Genomic DNA, 21,062 nt, shown 5'->3' on the forward strand with positions numbered 1-21,062 from the left:
CGCTCCATGGCATAGGACCTGGATATCTTCGAGACCACCTGCTGCTACCAATGGCCTCCCACCAACCTGTGCGCTCCCACAGAGAGGGCCTCCTCAGGGTGCCATTGGCCAAGCAATGTAGACTGGTGGCCCCCAGGGGGAGGGCCTTTTCTGTGGGGGCATGTGCCCTCTGGAATCAGCTGCCCCCAGAGATACAAAGAATCCAAGACCTCGGTACCTTCTGCTGTGCCCTTAAGACCTTTCTTTTTCAGCAAGCTGGGCTGGCTTAACACTTTTTAAAATGTTTTTAATAGGTTTGTTATTGTTTTTTTTAACTATGGGGCCAAACGCATATATATCTTTTTAACTGTATTTTAATGTTTGTATTTATGATTTACTTTGGCTGTGCACCGCCCTGAGTCCTTCGAGAGAAGGGCGGTATATAAATCTGATAATAAATAAATAATAAATAAAATGTATATAGACAAGGGTTATAATTGATCCATTTATGAATTAAAATTGATTTCATGATCAAACGTAAATTTAATGGTGTCCATCTAATTCATATTAACCAAATAATTTAGCATTTCCAAATTAAAGAAAACATTAAGGTGGCATGATAATATGACTTTATTATGAGTCAATCCTGGTGAAGTGCAATCTATAAATAGTAAGAAAGCATAAATAAAAAACTGGAACTGTAAAGATAAAAAGACATATTATACCAGACTCACAGACTTACCCTTGGAATAAAAACAGATTTACGTAATTATAACTTTTTGTGAGGAAATTGCCAAGTACACGGGTTGGATAGCCACAACGTATCTGATATGCCGATAATCCAAAATAAACACATTTCACAAAATACCAAAGCTGGGCAACTATGTTTTGACTGAATTTCCTATAACACAAAACACACATCAAGAAAACAAATGCATTTTTATATGCCTTCCATAGAATGAATACTTTTTATATTATTTAAATGTGGTAAAGCTAACTCATTTCTTTTCACATCTATTACCTTTTTCACTTGTTCAATTCAATCATTCATAAGAGATGAATTCTATCATTATGCAGATGAACAGGTCACTTTTTAAAAAAGTAATAAATAATAAAAGTAACAAATAAAATCATTTAAATGCAATGCGTTTACCTGTCTGTCACAATGGGCAAGATAAAGAACATCCAAAAGTGTATGCCGAAAACAAGGATAACCTGAAAGATGACTTTCCCCATGACTGTCTTTTTCAGGTACAGTGCCCGATCTACTACCATGGTTCCAAACTGAATTAGTACCATCACTAAGAAGGCCTCTGGGACTTGGTCTTCAGATAATGAAGAAGTAATATCTGCTGCTGCGGAATGTTTCTGCGAAGAAAATAGAAAGGAAACAGAGGAAGCAAAATTATTTCTTATAAAAATAATAGTTATAAAAATAACTACATTTACTCAAGCATATCAATTCTTATTAACATACCCCAAAAGCCCAGAATCCAAAGACAATGATAATGAAGTCCACAGTATCAGCTAGGAACATCAGGACATAAACATCTGTCACAGCACTGTATTCCGGGTGGATAAGATTGTAGAAAAATTGTCTGATGGGTAGATATATTTGAAGTGCCCTGAAATAATACAAAAGTCACTCTCATTGTTACAAAGTAATTTTGTGAGAAAATGCACATGCTTAGAATTTCATTTGTTGCCCCACAGATACTATATGAAGCGCAATATGGCTTGATGTCTTCACTCTTGATCTATTCCTGTCTCCAACAGTAGACGCAACTATATAACAGAATTCATTTTAGTAAAAACATGCAAAGGTAGGCTTAAATATTTCTCTATTGACCTGATCCTAATCAATATACAGATAATCCTCACCTATTAACCACTCATTCAGCAACCGTTCAAAGTTTACAATCATTTACAATCTTCGGAGTCACATGATTACCGTTACAGTCAGTAAGTGTTGACTTGTTCCTGACTTTTTCCCTTGCAAAGCAGACATTGGAGAGGAAGGGATTACAAGAAAGTAAGCAGCCAAATAATGGGGAATTTACCAGGCTGCTTGTATAGTGTGCTGGTGGCTGCTGGAGCCCAGCATATTTTTTAAAAGCGTATTTCTCACTCTGTTCCTGCTTACCCTCTTGTAATCTCCTCTTCTCCAATTAATGTAAATGCAAACATTATTTCCCATTTTGTTAATTATACCTGTGCAGGAGTAGGCATTCCAAAGAATAGAGGAGGAGGAGGAAGCAAACAAAAGCAAAAAGTGTGAAATTGATTAGTTTCAAGTAAGAAAGCACAGTTGTAGTGGCATGATTTCCCACTAAGCTTCACTTAGCAATGGAATTTCCAATCCCAATTGTAGTCACTAAATGATAACTGCCTGTAACAAGAAAAAAGTAGGGCTCCTTTCAAAATGTTTCGGATTAAAATTGCCATGGGAGTTGTATCTTCAGATATCTAAATTATCAAGTAACAGATTAGCTGCCTTTGTTTTAGGATATTTCATTTTTTCCAGCACATATAATTTAAAGCAAGCAAAGAACTTCAAGCCTTGATATGGAAGAGGGATGTTAGAAGCTTGATATCCCTATGGATGCCTGATAGATTCTTCACATATGCAGAAAATGATTTATTACTGTTGTTAGAAACAAGATGACCTTAAAATAAAAGTGGTGGACTGTTCGGTGGTGGACTGTTTGTATTTACTGCTGGAAGGAAAGAAGGGAGGGAGGAAAGAAGAAAAGAAGGAAGGAATTAAGGTAATTGAAGTCTTAAGTGATTTAGTATTGGAATGTGTCCCTAATACACTGAATGGAAAAATCTGTTTCCCATTTTCCTGAAAACTTTTCTTGCTATATGGCAATCAAGCATATAGGTCTGCCTTAGCAATCAGTGATGGGCTGGAGTTCATTAGTGTCATAAAATGGATACAGATTTCTTTCTGGCCCTTTCCTCAATCCTAGAACATTTTAAACATGTTCTGGATTCAGCATTTATTTCAATAAATCTAATATGTGTAATTACTTACTTTTTAATTGTAAATGCCTTTGCGATGATAAATTGTTCTCTCAGTTTTTCCATCAGAAGCTCTTTCCTTGACTTCCTTTTTATGCTCGACACACTGCTTCCTTTTTGACTACTGTTGCGTGTGCTGGTACTTCCTGAAAATACAAGTGGAGAAAGAATTATTGCACTTCTAAGGGAAAGCTCAAAAGAAAAGGAAAAAAAATCTGGGTCTGCATATCCTTTTTCTTTTTTCACACTTGGAAAAAATAGATTCCTTTAAACTACAATTAATAAGAAAAAGCAAGAATCAAAATGTGAAACAAAAGATGAATTCCTTTTTATCGAACAAACCAAACAGAAAATCTCTCTCAGGTTATTACTTCTGTGCTTGGGATCATTTTAACTTGTGGTGAAAACCAAAAAGGCAAAAACATGCTGATGCATTCTTCTGTCTTGAAAATCCACCTTTCATTCACATTATTCAGCAACTAGGGAATGGAAAACTTTAAATTCTAAAATTAAACCACTGGTGGCGCAGTGATTAGAATGCAGTATTGCAGGCTAACTCTGCCCTAGTTTGGAATTTGAGCCGGATGGGGTTCAAGGTTGACTCAGTCTTCTGAGGTCAGTAAAATGAGGAGCCAGATTGTTGGGGGCAAGATGCTGACATTGTAAACTGTCCAGAGTGTGCTGTAAAGCACTACGGAGCAATATTAAAGTCCATGATGGTGAATCTATGGCACGTGTGCCAGAGGTGGCACAAAGCCCTCTCTGTGGGCACTCACACTATCGCCAGCTGCTTTTTTGATTTCCAGTGCACGCATGCGTGCCGGCCAGCTGGTCTTCGTGCACGCCACAGCGCCGGAAACCTGAAGATGAACTGGCCGGAGTGCATGTGCGTGCCGGCAAGCTGGTCTTTGGGTTTCCAGTGCTCCGGCGTGTGCATGCATGCACATGTGCGCATTCTGGTTTGGGCACTCGGTGGCGAAAAGGTTCGCCATCACTGATATAAGTCTAAGTGCTATTGCTATTGCTATTAGATGTGACTTGATTGGATAATGAAATGTTGGCAAATAACAACCAAGCTCAGAGAGCACGAGGGCTTCACATTGTAGTTCTAAACTTATTTCATGTTATTTCAAACTGACTTTTTTTAGATAACTCAAGGCGGCAAATATACCTAATATTCCTTCCTCCTCCTTTTACATCCCAACAACAACCCTGTGAGGCGGGTTAGGATGAGAGACATACCCAAAGTCACCCACAGATTTTTTATGCCTAAAAGGGGACAAGAATTCACAGTCATCTGGATTTGTGTAGTGCTTTAATCGCTATACCAAACTGGCTCTCTTCTATACATTTAGATTAATATATAAAACTTAAAACTGTAAATTTATATACATAATTTTATAGCTTAATGTTCTTTAAAATCATTGTCAGGGAGATAAAACTTATTTTAAGGTAGGAAGTTCTGCATTAACGTTAAAATTCCTAGATTATCTTTTAAGATATAACTCAGGCATCTTATGAATTTTAAAACACAACAAATACCTGAAAAATAAAAATGCTACATCATAAATTAAAGTTAATAAAATATATTCTTAACAAGAAATATCCTTTTTGCCTTCTAACATTCCAATGTTTTTATTATTTGCCTATAATAATTTCAGGTTTCTAGGGAGAAAATAGTTCTTCAAAGAAAATAATAGGTCAACATATTGTAATAACTATCTAAGCTTAGCTTTCTTTAATATAAGGGCCATTGTTGCCTATGATTTAATGGTTATTCTTTGCTACTTTTTTTCTTGAAAGAAAAGCTTGCGCAAATACAAAACAGACCAGTTTAGAGTCCTGATGCCACCAATCATACCTCGCTTTGAACGGTGAGAGGAGAAGCTGGATCTGTGTGATAAATGTGAGCCACTGCTTGAACTTTTCCTGCGGATGGCGGTTTGCTGTTCTGGGAAATGGACATGTATGGATTCAATAGATGCTGCCAAATTGACTGACGTCAAAGAGTCAGCGGAATCTCTTCTGTATGATTCAGCCAACTCATCATCTGAGTCATCTTTACTACTCCCAGTGTCTCCTCCATCTTCCTCATCCCATAATCCATGACACTAAAAAGAACAACATGAAGGTATCTTCAGAGTTACTGGTATTATTTGTTATAGTTAGATATTGAGTGTTTTGGATATTGTTTCTCTTTATACAAATCTTTGGCTTTAGTCTTGTCATCTAACCTCTGATAACATTATTACAATATGAATTTCATTTTAATAACTTCTGTGCTATAATCAGTTTTTATTTTCAGAAATGCTGTTTAATTTTCCTGGATTTCAATGTATGTGGGATGATTATAGTTGAAATGGTGTGCCATGACCTTTAGAGAAGGGTTAGATGATTACTAGGTGACTGAAGTTTGACTTTTCCCTGGCCTCAAGGATCTGCTGTCCTCACACATTTCTGCACACTCATTCATATATGTACCATATGCACACAAAGACACATGTACAAATATTTTTCTCTGAAGGACACATTCTTCTTGCCCAACCTGATAGAGCTTCTTTTTACCACACTGGGAGAGAGTAAAATGCCTATCTTCAGAGATTTCTTTAGCAATTGAGAAAGGCAAAGGACTTAACTATGAAAATTAGAGAGAAAGAGTTTATATAGACCCTTTCCGTAGACTCAACACTGAGACTGAGAATTCAGATATAAACTGAGCATGAAACTTCTGAGTGATTCAAGAACTCTTGCATAGAGCAGCTTTCCAATAAAAGGAAGTAGATACCTTCATGCCTTTTTTAATCAAGCATGAAGTAAGTTATTCTTTTTTGGTTTAGTGGAGCACTATTTTACTAAAAACAAAAAGAATGGAAGTCAAGTATGCTGGAAGATATACATGCTGACAGTTTTACTATTCTGTCTCCAAAACAAAATAACAAACAAAAATATACCTTTAAAATGGACCGATGGAAAAACAAAGCAAGTAGTTGAACAAGGTCATAGTGCACATAACCCTCTTTCTTCTCAATGCCAATAATATTAGGAGCAAAATAAGGTCTATCTTTTTTTAGTTCTAACTGTTTATTCCAAGGGAAGAATCCAAACTGGAAAAAATACTTTATCACTATTGTAACCTATTGGGGAGAGAGAGGAAAAAATTAATCATTTTCATATTAAACAGAAAAATTAACAAAATCCAGTTTCTTAACAATTGTTATGCTTGAGCATAATAAAGAATGGGATCAAGATCTAAAATAGATCTATAATACTTAAGGAAGTTAAAATCCAATATGCTTCCTAAAAATTCACAAGGAAAACTTGATTTCCTGCTTCGGTATTACTAGGCAATCTCTTCCATTGTTTTTTCATTGTTGCTGACATCACTGAATTTCTTAACAGATTTCTCAAAACAGACTGACAATATTATTAGTTTCTAGCCCTTATTAAAATCAGTCTAACATGTGGAACAAGATGCCACATACAGTGGTGGATTCTCTTTGCTAGGGGTTTCAAAGAGAGAATGGATAGACACCTATCGGAGGCATTCTACCAGTGGATCTCATACTGAGTGGGTATGGGTGTGACTGGATGATCTCTGTGGTGTAAAGTGAAATTTGCACTTTCCATCTGCACTTCCAGTTTCAAAACTGTCTTTGGTTCAGTTTGGAACCGAAGAAGTTTCCACATTCTGAAGCATTGCTGTAAAACAAAATAATATAAATAAAAAAGGACCCAACATGTGCCTCTACAGGATTAGGAATTTCAGATGAGGGAAAAGAAAAAAGAGAAAGGAGAACGGGAAGCTGGGAAAATGGCCTGGCACAACTTTTTACCATTTTTATGACCCTAGGAAGAAAAGGGGTGCTGGACTGAAGGCAAAAATATGCATTTGCCATTCCCTTGTGCAGATGCGGAGCTTTGCTAGTATTTTTGTTTATACTGAATCTTTGTAAGGCTTTTAGTACATCCTCTCAATTTTTTTAGACTAGGTTTAAAATCATTGGCGCTGAGAATAACAATGGCAAAGGATTTAGCAGACTCCCTTAAAAAATTTGTGCCTATATATGTGTGTGTGTACACATATAGGTACACACACATACATACCCTCCCACACATACATTTTTAAGGAAAATGCCACATTCTTCGTCATTCTTTGGACATGCCCTTGTGTGTGTGTGTCCCTGCAGCAAGGAGGATGGACTTATTCTATCGGTGTGTAGGGGCCTAGTCGACTTGATAAGGGTTCTGGGGAGATCTTGAGATTGTTCCAGAGAGTTTGGCACACAGCCTGGCTGAAGCCTTATTTGCCTGTTGGCAAGGCTTGTGTTTACCCAGCTTCTCTCTTCCTTCTTGGTTTAAAGAGGAGCTTAAGGAGATGAAATGAAGGAAGAGATGCCTAGAATGCTGCTAGGGGATAACATGAGGTGAATCCAGTTCAGCATGACTTAGAGCAGCTAATAAGGGCTATCTCATGGCAGTAAGGGTGGCAAAGCATAATTGCTTTTCTGTCATTAATACATTTGCAGATAGTGATCTTGTTTCGAGGATCATGGGCAACTATCTATTTTGAGGAAGTTGGGGCTAGACACCCATTTGCAAGGCGGCTTTGGTGGTAAATGTGTTCTTCAATAGCAATAGCATTTAGGCTTATATACTGCCCCATAGCACTTTACTCTCTGGGAAGTTTACAGTATAAAAGTATTATTTGCATATTGCCCCCAACCATCTGGGTACTCATTTTACCAATCTTGAAAGAATAGAAAGCTGAGTGAATCTTGAGCCCCATTAGGATTGAACTTCAGACTGTGGGCAGAGTTTTCCTGCAATACTGCATTCTAACCACTGTACCACCTGAAGAAGAGAATGGTTTCACCAATATATACAGAGGTGATAGCCTGTCCCTTTTCAAGAAGCCCTCAACCATTTTGGACAATTTAAAGAAAATTGAGGCGGTCAGGCTACAATTTCAGAGGACCCTGGGAGAAGTGAAATATATGGATTCTCTTCGGTCGGGTTTAAGGTCTGAGTATGGCACTGAAACTGATTTAATGTTTTTTGCCTTATTGCTTTTATTAGTGCCCAGAATTACTTTTGTGCCCATCTCCAACTGGGTGGTATTCTTAAGAAAAATCCCTGGCTTGCATGAACTGGCTAGGTAACAGCCTGGTGAAAAGCCTTTAATACAGTATAAGAACGTGGGGAAATTAGACCTAACAACATGAACAGATAGATTGTAGCTCATGCAACTTACATATTATGATTTTTTTTGTGCATAAAGCAGTCCATTGTGGTTTAGACACTGTGGTAATTTAGCATTAAGCAAGATGATTCAAATTTGAGTACCCCCTTTTCCCCCCTCCTCCATCAGGGTTACAAGAAAGACTGCATCTGATTTCTAGAATAGTTACCCAAAGCATACTTTGCATTACATCTAATCATGAATTATATTAGGTGACACTACTGGTTAGAATCCAAAGCCATGAATTGATTGTAATTTAAATAAATTACAGCTTGCTCAGGCTTAAATGTAACAATTAAAGTTAATTTAAACCAGAAAGCAGATGCCACCAGTCTTTTTCTAAACCAGAAATGAAGACAAGGTTCTTGTAACATTGAAAAGGTTGTTCAACAGCTATTGACTAATGACATACCTCAGTATAGATTATAGCTGTCATCCAGAAACGTTTGCTAGGCCTTGGAACAGATAGCATTGCCCAAAGGAAGATGAGGATAGGAAGCACAAGGGTAATTGTGGAGGCAGAGATCATATGATTAAGAATGATCACAAAATAACACAACATTTCTGAGCGGGCTACAAGTGTATTATATAGAGCATAAATAAGAAGCAAATGTCGAGGTTGACCAGCGTAGAATTTCTCAGATTCATCTAGTTCCTCATCATGAAACATTCTGTAGGAAAAAAATTAGATCCCATGATTTTATATCTAATTATATGTAAATATTTTAAATTAGAATATAGAACATAGAATAATAGACTTGGAACAAAACTTGGAGGTTTTCTAGTCCAATCCCTATTTATGGCAGGAGATCTTATTCTAGAGAATAATCTGTAAGTAATAGCAAAAGCACTTAGATTTATAGTGGTTTACAATGTCAGCATGCCCCCAAAAATCTGGATCCTTATTTTACCAACCTAAGATGGGTAGAAGGCTGATTCAACCTTGAGCTGGTCAGGATCGAACTCCAGGCTGTGGACAGAGTTAGCCTGCAATTCTGCATTCTAACCACTGCTCCACCACAGCTCTTGTTAAATAATAATAATGCTTCTACATAATAGAGTATTGCTCAAGAGCTATGCAACTAATTTCACAGATCAAGCTATAAACTATACCTTGGCTTACTTATTTTCCAAGTCAAGACAAAAGTTGGTACTACATAAATCAATTACATTTAAGGAAATCCAGTTAAATCAGTGCATTTGAAAAGATAAGTGAATATCAAAGTGAATTCAGCTTGTTAAAATAAACAGCAAAAATCCCCAACTGCCAAATATTTTCACAAACAATTTTCATCACCGTTGTAACTAATTTGCATACTTAATTAATCATGGATACCTACTTGTTAATTAGTAATTCACTTGCAGTCAGTTCATGTGTCAAAGGAGGAAGAATAGAATCTTCTCGTTTTTCAGACTGATTTTCATCTGGGCTCACTAGCATTTGGTTTCTGCTAGATGAACCATCATGGGAACTATCTAAAGGAAAAAGTTCCAAGCTCACGGCTTTGCTATATGACGGAGGGGGTTCAGCAATGCTATCCAAAGCAGAATAGGATGGCATGTCTGAATCAGAAATATATGCAGCTCCTTCAGAATCCATACAATAATCTTCCATTTCATGTTCCTCTATGGGTTCAGCTTCTGTCTCTTCTCCTTCATGGTCCTCCCCTTCGACCTCTTCAATAGTTTCTGCTGTCCCCTGACGGGAATACAGCATAGTGACTTGAGTAGCTTCACTGTCAAGAATAAGGAAGAATATTTTTGCCAATTTCTCACTTTACAAATAATGTTTATTCCCCCTTTTTAAAAATTAAAATTGAGTTGTTGATTCTACATTGGATTTCACTATTATATCAGGGTGGACTTGACAACATCAATTTTGGAAATATTCACATTCCCCAAATGTTTTCATGTTGAGAAAGTTTTATTTGTTTCAGGATTTTAGAAGTTATTATGATTCTGTTCATTAATTAATAACCCCCACTGGGATTGTATAATTATGTTATATGCCATGAAATGTTTTATTTTAATGTCTTTAAGGTATTTTTCTAATTTATTGTTACATATTACCTGTGTATGAAGAACAGGTTCATGATATATGTTTTATAATGCATAAATGAATTGGGATCAACGATGAAGGGTCTATCTTCTCTGCTTTAAAAAGATCCCTTGTGTCTTGGGCACAGTTAAACATTTTTGTGAGCAATAATGTTAACTAAAGAGAACCAGAATCATAAATCAGCATCTGAATGCAGCATTCCAAGCTCTCAGTTTAATTAAAAAGTAAAACTATAAACAGGCATATAATTAAGAGTCCTGAAAGCAAAAAATATAAGGATTAAAGTGAAGGTATGAAAACGACACATACGACATATTACCAGTGGTGGGATTCAGCCAGTTCACACCAGTTTGGGAGAACCGGTTGTTAACTTTCTGAGCAGTTTGGTAAACTGGTTGTTGGAAGAAATCATTAGGGCAGAGAACCGGTTGTTAAATTATTTGAATCCCATCACTGCATATTACTTATCAGTCAAAACAAAACAAAACTGCTTCAAATGAGTATGCCAATAGTTTTACTTTTAAAAATGCAAACATCATTTTACATTGCCAAAATATATAGTGGTTGGGATAATTGAGTGAAAAGCATGCAAGGATTAAGCACCTTGATACTATACTGCCACTGTCAGCGGATGAGGAGGACATATCCATGCTGTATGTTTTACGAAGCCTAGGTCGTGCACGTTCACTTGTTTTAGGAATAGGGTCTGGACCATCTAAATCATCAAGGGTAGATTGCCTGGACAACAACAGTGTAGTTGCTTCCGTGCAGCAGCTATCAGTGCAAACAATTACAAAGAAAATGTTATATACCAATGGCATCCTGATGTGGCTCAATAGTGAACGTGCAGATTGGCCAAGCAAAATACCAATAGAGACATAGACAAGAAAGGATTTAATGGAACATAACAAGCTTTTTGGTGCCAAAGTAGACTATTCTTATTCTGATAACCACACAAAATTAGTAATAACAAAATATGAAGCAAGGAGAAATTAGGATGTAAGATTATTTATGGTGTAAGACTAATGGAATCCATGCATTCTAGTAAGATTGATAAAATGCATCATTTTTAGCTTTTTCAATCTATCAGTAAAATTTGATCAGCAGCTTGCAGTTGAGATACTTATAGGTACATTAAGCAAGCACTACAAATCGATATTTTAAAAAGATTTAGCCAAATATTTTAAAGTTATTGTAAATAGCCTATACTAAAACTAAAATGGTCCTATATTATTTTCCAAATATTGATCTTTTTAAAAAATACAATTGTCTTTATCCCAGTGTAGTCATAACCATTTCGGGAGGTTTTAATTCTATTTTTCTCCAGTTTAGAAATGAACATACCTGAGAACAATGAAACAAACCAGATATATATAATATTTAAGCAGCAGCTTTTTTTTTGAATAAATAGTAGATACTCATTTTTCATGATACTAGTTGAGACAGTTTTTGAAGAAAAATGTTTTTCTCTAAAATGAATTAAGAAAATTTTGCACAAAATCTGATCATAGGACCCTGGGGTCATATGAGCGTGTTTTGTTCACCTGCTCCAGCCTTAAAAAAATTAAGTTTTATGCACAGAATGACAATGCAGAAGTTCCTCAAAATGGGAAATACTCAGTTCTCAAATGGAAAATATCTCTGCAGCAATAATCGTTTGTAATATTGCAAAAATAAATGATATGGGAATATGGTATAATATGGGAATCAGTTTTACTATAGATCACTGAGTTTAGGGATCTGCTATTTGAGAATAATTTGTGGAATCTCATGTTCTTTTAATACACAGGGATATTGTATATTAAAAATGTGAACTTTTTGGTACTACATTTATTAAAAGTCACACCAAAAATAATACTTCATTAGATAGAAACACTGCTGCTTTCATACACTCTTTAACATAAGAAAATTGAAGAAGTTGGCTATCATCTTTTAAATAGTTTAGTACAAGATTCTATGCTACTTTAGCACCAACTACAAGCTAAGCTTCATTACTAGATGTTTATTATATATTTATGAAGTTCATCCTCCATATACTTAGAATTATTGTGCTCATTGTAAGAGAATACCTGGATTCACTGTCACGAGAAGCTGCTGATTCTAAACTTGCAGTCCTCTCAGCCTGTCCAGGCTCATAAATTTCATCCAATCCTGATTCCCTAGAAAGTTTCATTATATGGTTCTGGTAATACATATGGATACTCTCTCGAGTTGGAACATTTCCCTGAGAAGGAAAATGTAAAATTTAGGAAATTAAGCAGGCTAACATTTAGGAGACAAATCAGGGCAGTAGAAAAAAGACTTTATTCCCTTTGGTTTGTCAATTGTTTTGTGAGAACTTTTTTAAAAAGAGAAAAAATAAGCCCAAAGTTAGAGTTGTAAAGTCAAATAAAAATCCACCAGTCTCATGACTCTTATGAATGCTGTAATATTGTTTTCTTTCTATGTCACTCATAAGACTTTCCTCCATACTCTATGACAGCACAAAAACACAACACTAAACTAAACGAAAACCAAAACTATTCATTTTAGCATGTCACAAAAGAAGAAAATACAATGCAGCTACTAGTTACAAGATTCTAACAGCCCTCCAACAGGTAAATCAAATTAAACCTGAGATCACGTATCTGTTTTTCATCATCATGAAAAATAAATGAACATGTTGTAGTACCTTTTTTATTTCTCTAGTTAGCATGCATCTCTCCATTCTTAATACTGTGGAGATATCAATATGCTCTCTTGAAATTGAATTTAGCCAAGCTGTAAAACTGTCTATTGTTGCCAGAAAAAGAACCCAGGTAAACTTCAAAATGTTATATATTCTTTTAAAAATATTATCTGGGAAAGAAACAAGAAAACATGCTTTACAAAAAAAGATACTCAAAACAGTAAACAGTTGTGAATGTTATAACAAAATCAGATTCAAGAACCATTTTCTGAGGGTAAGTTCTAACAAACTCAGGAAAACACACTTTTCATTTGATGTACACAGGATGACACTGTTTTCTATGGAATTACTATCTCCAAGGTTAGTGATTATCAAAACTTCAGAATTAGACTGATTTCATTTTAATATCTATTGGTATAATTGTCAGATGACGCTGGGAACATTGCTCCACTTAAATGAAAATGTTTATTGCCAGAACATTTCTTAAATTTTGCATTTGGCTTTAAAATAACTTTGTAGTCAATCAGCATATTCTATCCTATATACTACTTGCACTCTTAGCAGTATTTTTTCTGTTCAAAAAGTAGTGACTGGTATGAAAAATGATTATGACTGCAATACTTTTAGCTGAAAATGGTATCTGAACAACTTGCTAGACTCAAACTAATGTATGGAAGTTGGCTTGAATTATATAACATTTATAATTATATAACATTTATAATTATGTAACATTTATAATTATATAACATTTAGAATTTTAAGTGACTTTCAAGATAAAAATATCAGTAAATTCTGCAGTATATATACTGTATTCTACCTTTATTTTAGAAGTAATTGGGCTGTAACATCAGTTGCTTATTTTATTATTTAAAATGAAAACTTAGCTTGCTTCTTTGCTTACCAGGGCCATCAGATTTACTTTTGACAGGTTCATCTCTTTCTGCACCCTCCATATCTATTTCAACTGAGAAATCAAAATGAAAGAAGTGATCAAAATTAGACTTAATTGACTTCAATTACCTTTTAATTTTTTTAACTGAACACATAATTAAATATATTTATTGAACACAATATGAAGCTTCTTTAATGATGCCACACTGCTGAATTAATACTTTCCACTGATTGCTTGACCAACACTACATTTTTTCCCAAACCAAAACTAACACTCTAGTTGTCCCAAAGGTGCTTTTTCAAGAGGCAATTGGACTTTCTTGTTTTTCTTTTAAGATGTTTCGCTTCTCTTCGAAGAAGCTTGTCCAGCTTTGACTGGATTGCAAGGAATGGAAGGATTTATATCCTGCGCAATCCCGTTGCGAACCGGTAGTAAAGGTTAAGTAGATGCCACTCCTGTGCGCGCACTCACATTTTTGGTGCTGGGCAAACCCGGTAGGTAAATTATGTGAATCCCACCTCTGCTCCATTTACACTTCTCAGATGACCCTGAGGACATAGATAAACCTCCAAGTAGCTTCAACGACTCTCTAAAAGAATGCAAATGACCAGCTGTCTGCAAGGAATATAAATTCTTCCATTCCCCATCCATTTTTCAGAGCTGAAAAAGCTTCTTAGATGAAAAGCGAAACATCTTCAAAGAAAAAGCACCTTTGGGACAACCATGACCTGGATGACTGAAGATCTCCACAGACATTTAACCGTATTAGTCTATATACTCATCAGCTGAGTACAGATAAACCAGCAAACAATGATTAAATAGACAGTCAGTAAATCTTGAATTTCCTTATTCTGTTTTCTTTCTTTATTCCCTTGGGCTTTATTTCAATAATTTCTTGGCTGCCTAGACTCCATGTGACTAAACTGAAGAACCACATCCTGATTGGTAAGCTCCATGAAATCATAATTTCCTGAGAATCCCAACTAGAGATCTCAGCAAAACTATGGAAGCCACTTGTGATTTTCTGAATGCAAACTATGGCTTTTCTACAATCAGAGCAGAAAATGCTATTTGTATAGTTAACAGATAGCTGAGAATATTTCTGAAGCATACCATCATCAGATACTTTCTGCCTTTTTTTATTCTTTTTCTTCTCTTTGCGCCTCTGTCGTAGGGCAGTTTTAGGATCAGTAATCCAGGCTTGATAAAGAAACTAGAAGGAAAAAAAATCAATTTATTCGTGTTCTCTAGTAAGTAAATGTTAAGCAGATAACAAAAAGCATAGATTTGGAAAATGTATTTAGAATTGGGAGATTATGGAAACATAAACCATTTAGGAAATGATTCATTCAAGTCTAAATATTTCAAATAATGTTTGTGGCTTTGATAAACCAAAACAATTGAGCAGAACTGTAGATTCTTATGAATTTGGTATCAATCTATAACAATTATGTTCAAAAATCTGAAAAAGAAACAATAATTTATATATAGACTACAATGTTCAAGTTAATTTTAACTTTAGTGTCAATACAAGTGCAAACCAGATCCAGTTAGGCAACATCTGGAATTATTTTTAAATGATTGACCAAATCTTTCAAAAAAGGAATATATTTTTATAGTTATTATTCCCTGGTATTAAACATTTATTTGTCCAATCCACAAGATTAATAAAAATATTTCTGTAACTGTTTGATTAAAAAAAAAAATAATCTGCAGAATGAAAACCTTTTGTTAGCTAATACTGTATTACTAATGACACTTATTAGCTGTTGCCAACACAAATATATAGATGCATGCAAAGGAAAGCATATGAGAAAATAAACAGAAGATTGTTTATTGGCAAGATAAGCATGCTTAGATAGAATATGCCATCATTATATAAATCACTAATGTTACCCTAGCTGTATTTAAAACTTCTGTTTTAATGTATAACACACACTTTGGTGTGTATTAATATATGTATTTTAAAAAATATTTAACTTCATACAAATAAAATAAGATGTGAGCTTGTGACTTATGTACATAGAAAAAGTATAATTAAAAAGAAAGGAGGGAGTTTCTGTCAATGTTCTGTCTTCCTTGAAATCCACAAGTCTTAAAGTTGCCAAGTCTGGAGATCCCTGGTCTATATTAACAACTTTTGACAGAACAAATTTAGAGGTGTTTTTATATACAGACTCCCATATATTCCATAAGTCTACCTTCTATTTTGCATTCTCGTGTAATCTTTCTGACAAATATTATCAATAGAGTAAAATCCCATTCTACTAAATTTATCCAGTACCTACAAATGCATGCAATTCAATGGAATCTGCTTAATACAGTTTAGACAAGAAGTCTAGGATTATGCCAAAGATTTGGCTCTGCATTTTCTTTCTGATATTTATCATTATAGCTAAATTGAGATATCTCATCCTCAAGTTGGTTAACTGAAAACATTGTCAAATCCTTGGTTGTCACAAAACCTCCTCAAACTCATATTAAGAGGAAAAATGCAGTAAAGGGATCCTCTGCCAGAATACAATGGGAACAAGATCTTATTCTACACGGTATAGAATATCAAATACCTTTGCAGCTCTGATTAAATACTGAAGAATAGTTTTGGGCAGTTTAATAATAGACTTTGGCAAGGCTAAAATGGCTGAAGCAAATTTCGCAATAGCTCTCTACAAAGAAGGATAAAGCAAGATAAATTAGTGGAATTGTAAAGGCTAATATTTTAAGAAACACACTGTACAATTCTATTAGCAGTAGGATTGATATTAAGTTAAAACAACATTAACTGAGCATTTAATTTTGCAGTGCATTAGATTTAGTTACAGGACAGTGCATAAAAGTGATTTAGTTACACGAGTAACAATTATATATTAGTAATCTGGATTAGGAAAGCACATCCTAAATGAATATTTAGTATTCCACAGATATAGTTACACATCCTTGTCTTTGCCTCTAATATTTTTATAAATAGATAGAAAATAGATAGAAAGTTCATGACAGACATATACATATACTGTACCATTCTATAATTTCTCAGATTAAAAAAAACCCTAATTCATCTGCTGCAAGATAAATATGAAGGATACAATGAAAAACCAGTATACAACAGTTTGGGATAAAGCAATATAAACTCAGGATATTTATATAATAAATATTTCAACTCATGAACTTTAAACTAGTATCTCTGATAAAACTAGAAAATACTGCCAGGTTTCAAATGAATAATATGTCTTTTGTAATTGGTATTTATCATGTAAATTAATATAAATTAATAAATATATTTAATCATAAAAAAGTAAAATTAATGTGTCCTATAAAGGATAGCTAGAGAAGCTGGTATTACAGTTTCAGTTAAATTAACTACTAATGCAACACTCTCTGTATGAGCTGCAGCTGATACAAAATGCAGCAGCCAGACTACTTCTAACTTCTGATACATTAAAAAAAATAGATTTAAGGTCATTAAAAATTTAAAAATAATCACGCTACATGCATAATTGAATGGAAATCCATCTCCAATAACTTTCTTGCATTGCAGAACTATGACAATTATGATGTACACAAAATCAGTTAAACAGAACCAATATATATCATCATTCCTTTATCGCAATTCAGACCAATCAAGCTGCCTTTGTAGGCATGGTATGGTCAATATAGCAATGCACATTAAAAAAATAGGCATATATTTGATCACAAATGTTGTGGCCACCATTTTGAGCACATCCAGTAGCTACTCTTGTTTGTAGGAATACCATGCAAGTAAAAACAGTACCTGGAAAGCAGATCTTTTGGGAGGCTCTTCCTCTTCTTTTCCTTCCTCTTCCTCCTCTTCTTCACTGTCCGACTCAAACAAATAATAATCTCCACTTCTGACCACTAAGCAAAATAAAATATTCTTTTTATTTCTCGTAAGGAAACAATTCTCATAAGATCTATCCTGAGCCATGACTCACTCAGAGAAGTAGGTCTACGGTTATAGGAATCAGTGGCAGGATGTACAAAAATGGCGAAAAGGCAAGCAAGGCACATAGATCACTTGGGATGTCTGTCATCACAAAAAAGAAACCTCAATAATAGGAACATTACAGAATGATCAGAAGAAAAGTTGAGAAAAAAGTTGGAATATGTTAATGAAAGTTTGCAACATTCATAACTTCCAAAAATTGTTTCTTTATTTGTAAGAGGTTGAGAGTTTTCTAATTCCAGAGGAACAAATGAAATTAATATGTGCTCTCTTCCCCCACCAAAAGAACAGCTACAAAAAGTAATACTGCTAAAAATCTGCTAGCATCTGGAAGCATTCTTCTCTTTTGCTATAGTCTTTAAGCTTAATATTAAGAAAGCAATAAATACATTCTTGTAGATAACACTTTTTGCTTGTAAATTGTGAAATGGATGCCTCCATATCTTCAAGTTGTAAGAGAATATGAATGAACTGGGCCTTATATCCTTGAACAGAAGTTCATTTTTTGAAAGATTAAATAAGCTAATAAGTCCAAATGGATCAAAATAAATAAATAAATAAAAAATTAAATATTAAGCAAGAGATAAAATTAAAGTCACAGCATTACATTTGCCTATTAAGACAATGTTTGCAAGTAAACTAAAATATTAATATATTTATTATTATTATAAGAAACGCAGATAGAATGACTTTTGAGATTATATTTGACCCTCATTATATAGCTTTCTGAACCATAAAAATAAATTATTCAATCATACCTTATCCTCTATTTTATCTAAAGCATATATTAAATAATGTATCCTAGGTCAAAGATAAATTGATAAACTGTGCCCTAACTAGGCTATAGAAAATTTTTCTTTAGCTTGAAGATTAAAGAGAAATGGAAAGCAAATAAGGGAAGTATCTGAATAATATAGAATAATGAAAAGCTAGAAAATTGAACAGTGAAGTAAATGTAGTCAGAGAATTATCTGAATGAGCTAAAAGGAAGAGCTTGGGTATCATAGAAGGAAGTATAGTGGTGTAGAGATTAGAATGGAGTATTGCAGGCTAACTCTGCCCACAGGAATTCAATCCTGACTGGCTCAAGTTTGACACAGCTTTCTAGCCTTCCGAGGTCGGTAAAATAAGGACCCAGAGTGTTGGAGGAAGTATGTTGATATTGTAAACTGCTCAGAGAATACTGTAAAGCACTATGGAGCAATACATAAATCTAAGTGTTATTGCTCTTGCTGTATACAATTATGATTTTGATTACATCTCCTTGATTTATGAAGTGCTGTACACAAAATTAATCCATAGCATAGATGTCATTTCACAGAAAACGGCTAATCTCTTTCTTATTGGAATTTTACTACTTTACAAATTTTATAATTAACTTTACTTAGGTGCATATTGGAGTTAATTTTAGACTCATTTATTCTGATGTCAAATATATATATATATATATATATATATATATATATATATATATATATATATATATATATATATATATATATATATATATATACATACATGCATCACTTTTCTAGCCAGGGTTGTTTTTTCCTACATAAATCAAGATGTTTGTATAGCCATAGTTAAGTGATATCCCAAATCACTATTTTCTAGGCTTTATCAGACATTTAAGCAGCATTATGTTGTCTGCTGTAAAACTTAAGGGAGACTTAAGTTTTACTACAGCAGACGACATATATATATATAACATATATATATATATATGTTTCTTTTTCTTTTTCGTAGGCTTTTTTGTGCATATTCTTTCTAGCCAGGTTTTACCTACGTAAGCTAAGATGTTCTTAGAGAACAGAACCAGGGCTGCAGAACATCTTAGTTTACGTAGGTAAAACCTGGCTAGAAAGAATATGTATATATATATATATATATATATATATATATATATATATATATATTACAGTATGTAATCTAGGATGTATATGTAGTTGGTATCTCCTAAAAGTATGAGTAGCTGTTTGCATAAATATGGGTATTAAACATGTAAATCTACTTGAAAAAGATCGCATTGGTTGTAAAATATGTACAGTAATGGTTGCACAAAGAGTAGATCTATTCTAACTCAGGGGACACTATGAACCTTCTTGGTAACAATATGTTACATCTATACAGTATGAGTATATATGACATTTTATGTGAACAATGATTCTAAATTATCATTGAAAAGCTATCAGTTTCTTTCCTCAAAATGCATTTATCTAACTTCCGTTCTTTTATGACTATAAGTATTAAAATAATTCATCAATTTCTTGCTAGCAAGTGAATTGACAAATAAATTATAATAATCTTTAATAATTTATTCTGTTATTATAATTATTGTCTCCTAGTGTTCTTAACAGAAGTCATTAGTAAGCCTTATATAATTCAACTGCACATTGCAGGGTCTATAACCCATTAATGCAAGTCGATATATCTGTAGAAGGATGGTATGATTAAACTGCAATAATGCACTCTTGCAGGCATTAATTAATTAGAGAAATACGATTCAATTGAAAATTGCATCTTAATTTTCAATAAGATCGTATCTCTCTACTTACAAACCATTTCTTCACACATTGGTTGTAACTGATCATTGAAATGGAGGACGTACAGCGAGTAAACCAGTGAAACAATATTATTTTCTTCTCCACAGACTGATTCTTGCAAATGATTCTTGTTTTGGAGACTTCTAGAGAGCAACAGGTGTGTGAAAACATGTTTTTCATGCCATGCAGAAGAAAAGCCCTGAGAATTCTATGTCAGCACAGAAGGCATAAGATAATGGACACTTTCTGTTGAGATACAACAGTTCAAATATTATATTAAAATATTTAGAAATGAACTTGGCTCATCAAATATAGAATTACTGTTCTGACTTGTGGATAATTATTTTAAAAGGGCATGCAATACTGGTGGATAGTATTCATTTTCAGGGCTTGGCCACAGGTTGCTGTTCACAAGTATATGCATTATTGCAATAATATGGATTCTATAGTGGTTTCCTAAAACATGTAATGAGGGTAAAATGAATCAGAAAGAATGAAATGAACTGGAATAATTTAACAAGGTTTATGTATGGATGCAGGTCACTTTCACAGAATAGACTATAAGAGAAAGCAGGGTAAAGATACTAATTCACACCACTTTCTGCCTTGAATAAAATCCACTGCAAAAGATAACCATGGATCCCTAAAGCCTTTGAGTCATTCTTATTATCTGAATTTCAACCATTTTTCTGTAATA

General features: G+C 34.1%; 1 protein-coding gene across 3 annotated transcripts in view; it reads right to left on the bottom strand.

The window, feature by feature from the left end:
• Positions 1-21,062, bottom strand: part of PIEZO2 (piezo type mechanosensitive ion channel component 2) — a 150,447-nt gene that overhangs the window by 17,029 nt on the left and 112,356 nt on the right. For 2 of the 3 annotated variants that reach the window (XM_070942381.1, XM_070942380.1), the window contains 13 exons: positions 17,631-17,734; positions 14,975-15,074; positions 13,871-13,933; positions 12,973-13,139; positions 12,371-12,525; positions 9,583-9,978; positions 8,655-8,913; positions 5,955-6,137; positions 4,865-5,114; positions 3,017-3,149; positions 1,457-1,604; positions 1,133-1,347; positions 722-880 (listed from right to left, as the gene is read on the bottom strand). In XM_070942381.1, the coding sequence (XP_070798482.1) occupies positions 722-880; positions 1,133-1,347; positions 1,457-1,604; positions 3,017-3,149; positions 4,865-5,114; positions 5,955-6,137; positions 8,655-8,913; positions 9,583-9,978; positions 12,371-12,525; positions 12,973-13,139; positions 13,871-13,933; positions 14,975-15,074; positions 17,631-17,734 (2,332 nt within the window). Of the gene's footprint in view, positions 1-721; positions 881-1,132; positions 1,348-1,456; positions 1,605-3,016; positions 3,150-4,864; positions 5,115-5,954; positions 6,138-8,654; positions 8,914-9,582; positions 9,979-10,904; positions 11,076-12,370; positions 12,526-12,972; positions 13,140-13,870; positions 13,934-14,974; positions 15,075-16,428; positions 16,528-17,630; positions 17,735-21,062 lie in introns of all 3 variants that reach the window. The other variant, XM_070942379.1, reaches the window with a different exon arrangement.

This window comes from Pituophis catenifer, unplaced genomic scaffold (assembly GCF_029215685.1).
Source record: "Pituophis catenifer annectens isolate HBS135680 unplaced genomic scaffold, rPitCat1.0.hap2 SCAF_3, whole genome shotgun sequence".
Lineage (NCBI taxonomy): Eukaryota > Metazoa > Chordata > Lepidosauria > Squamata > Colubridae > Pituophis > Pituophis catenifer.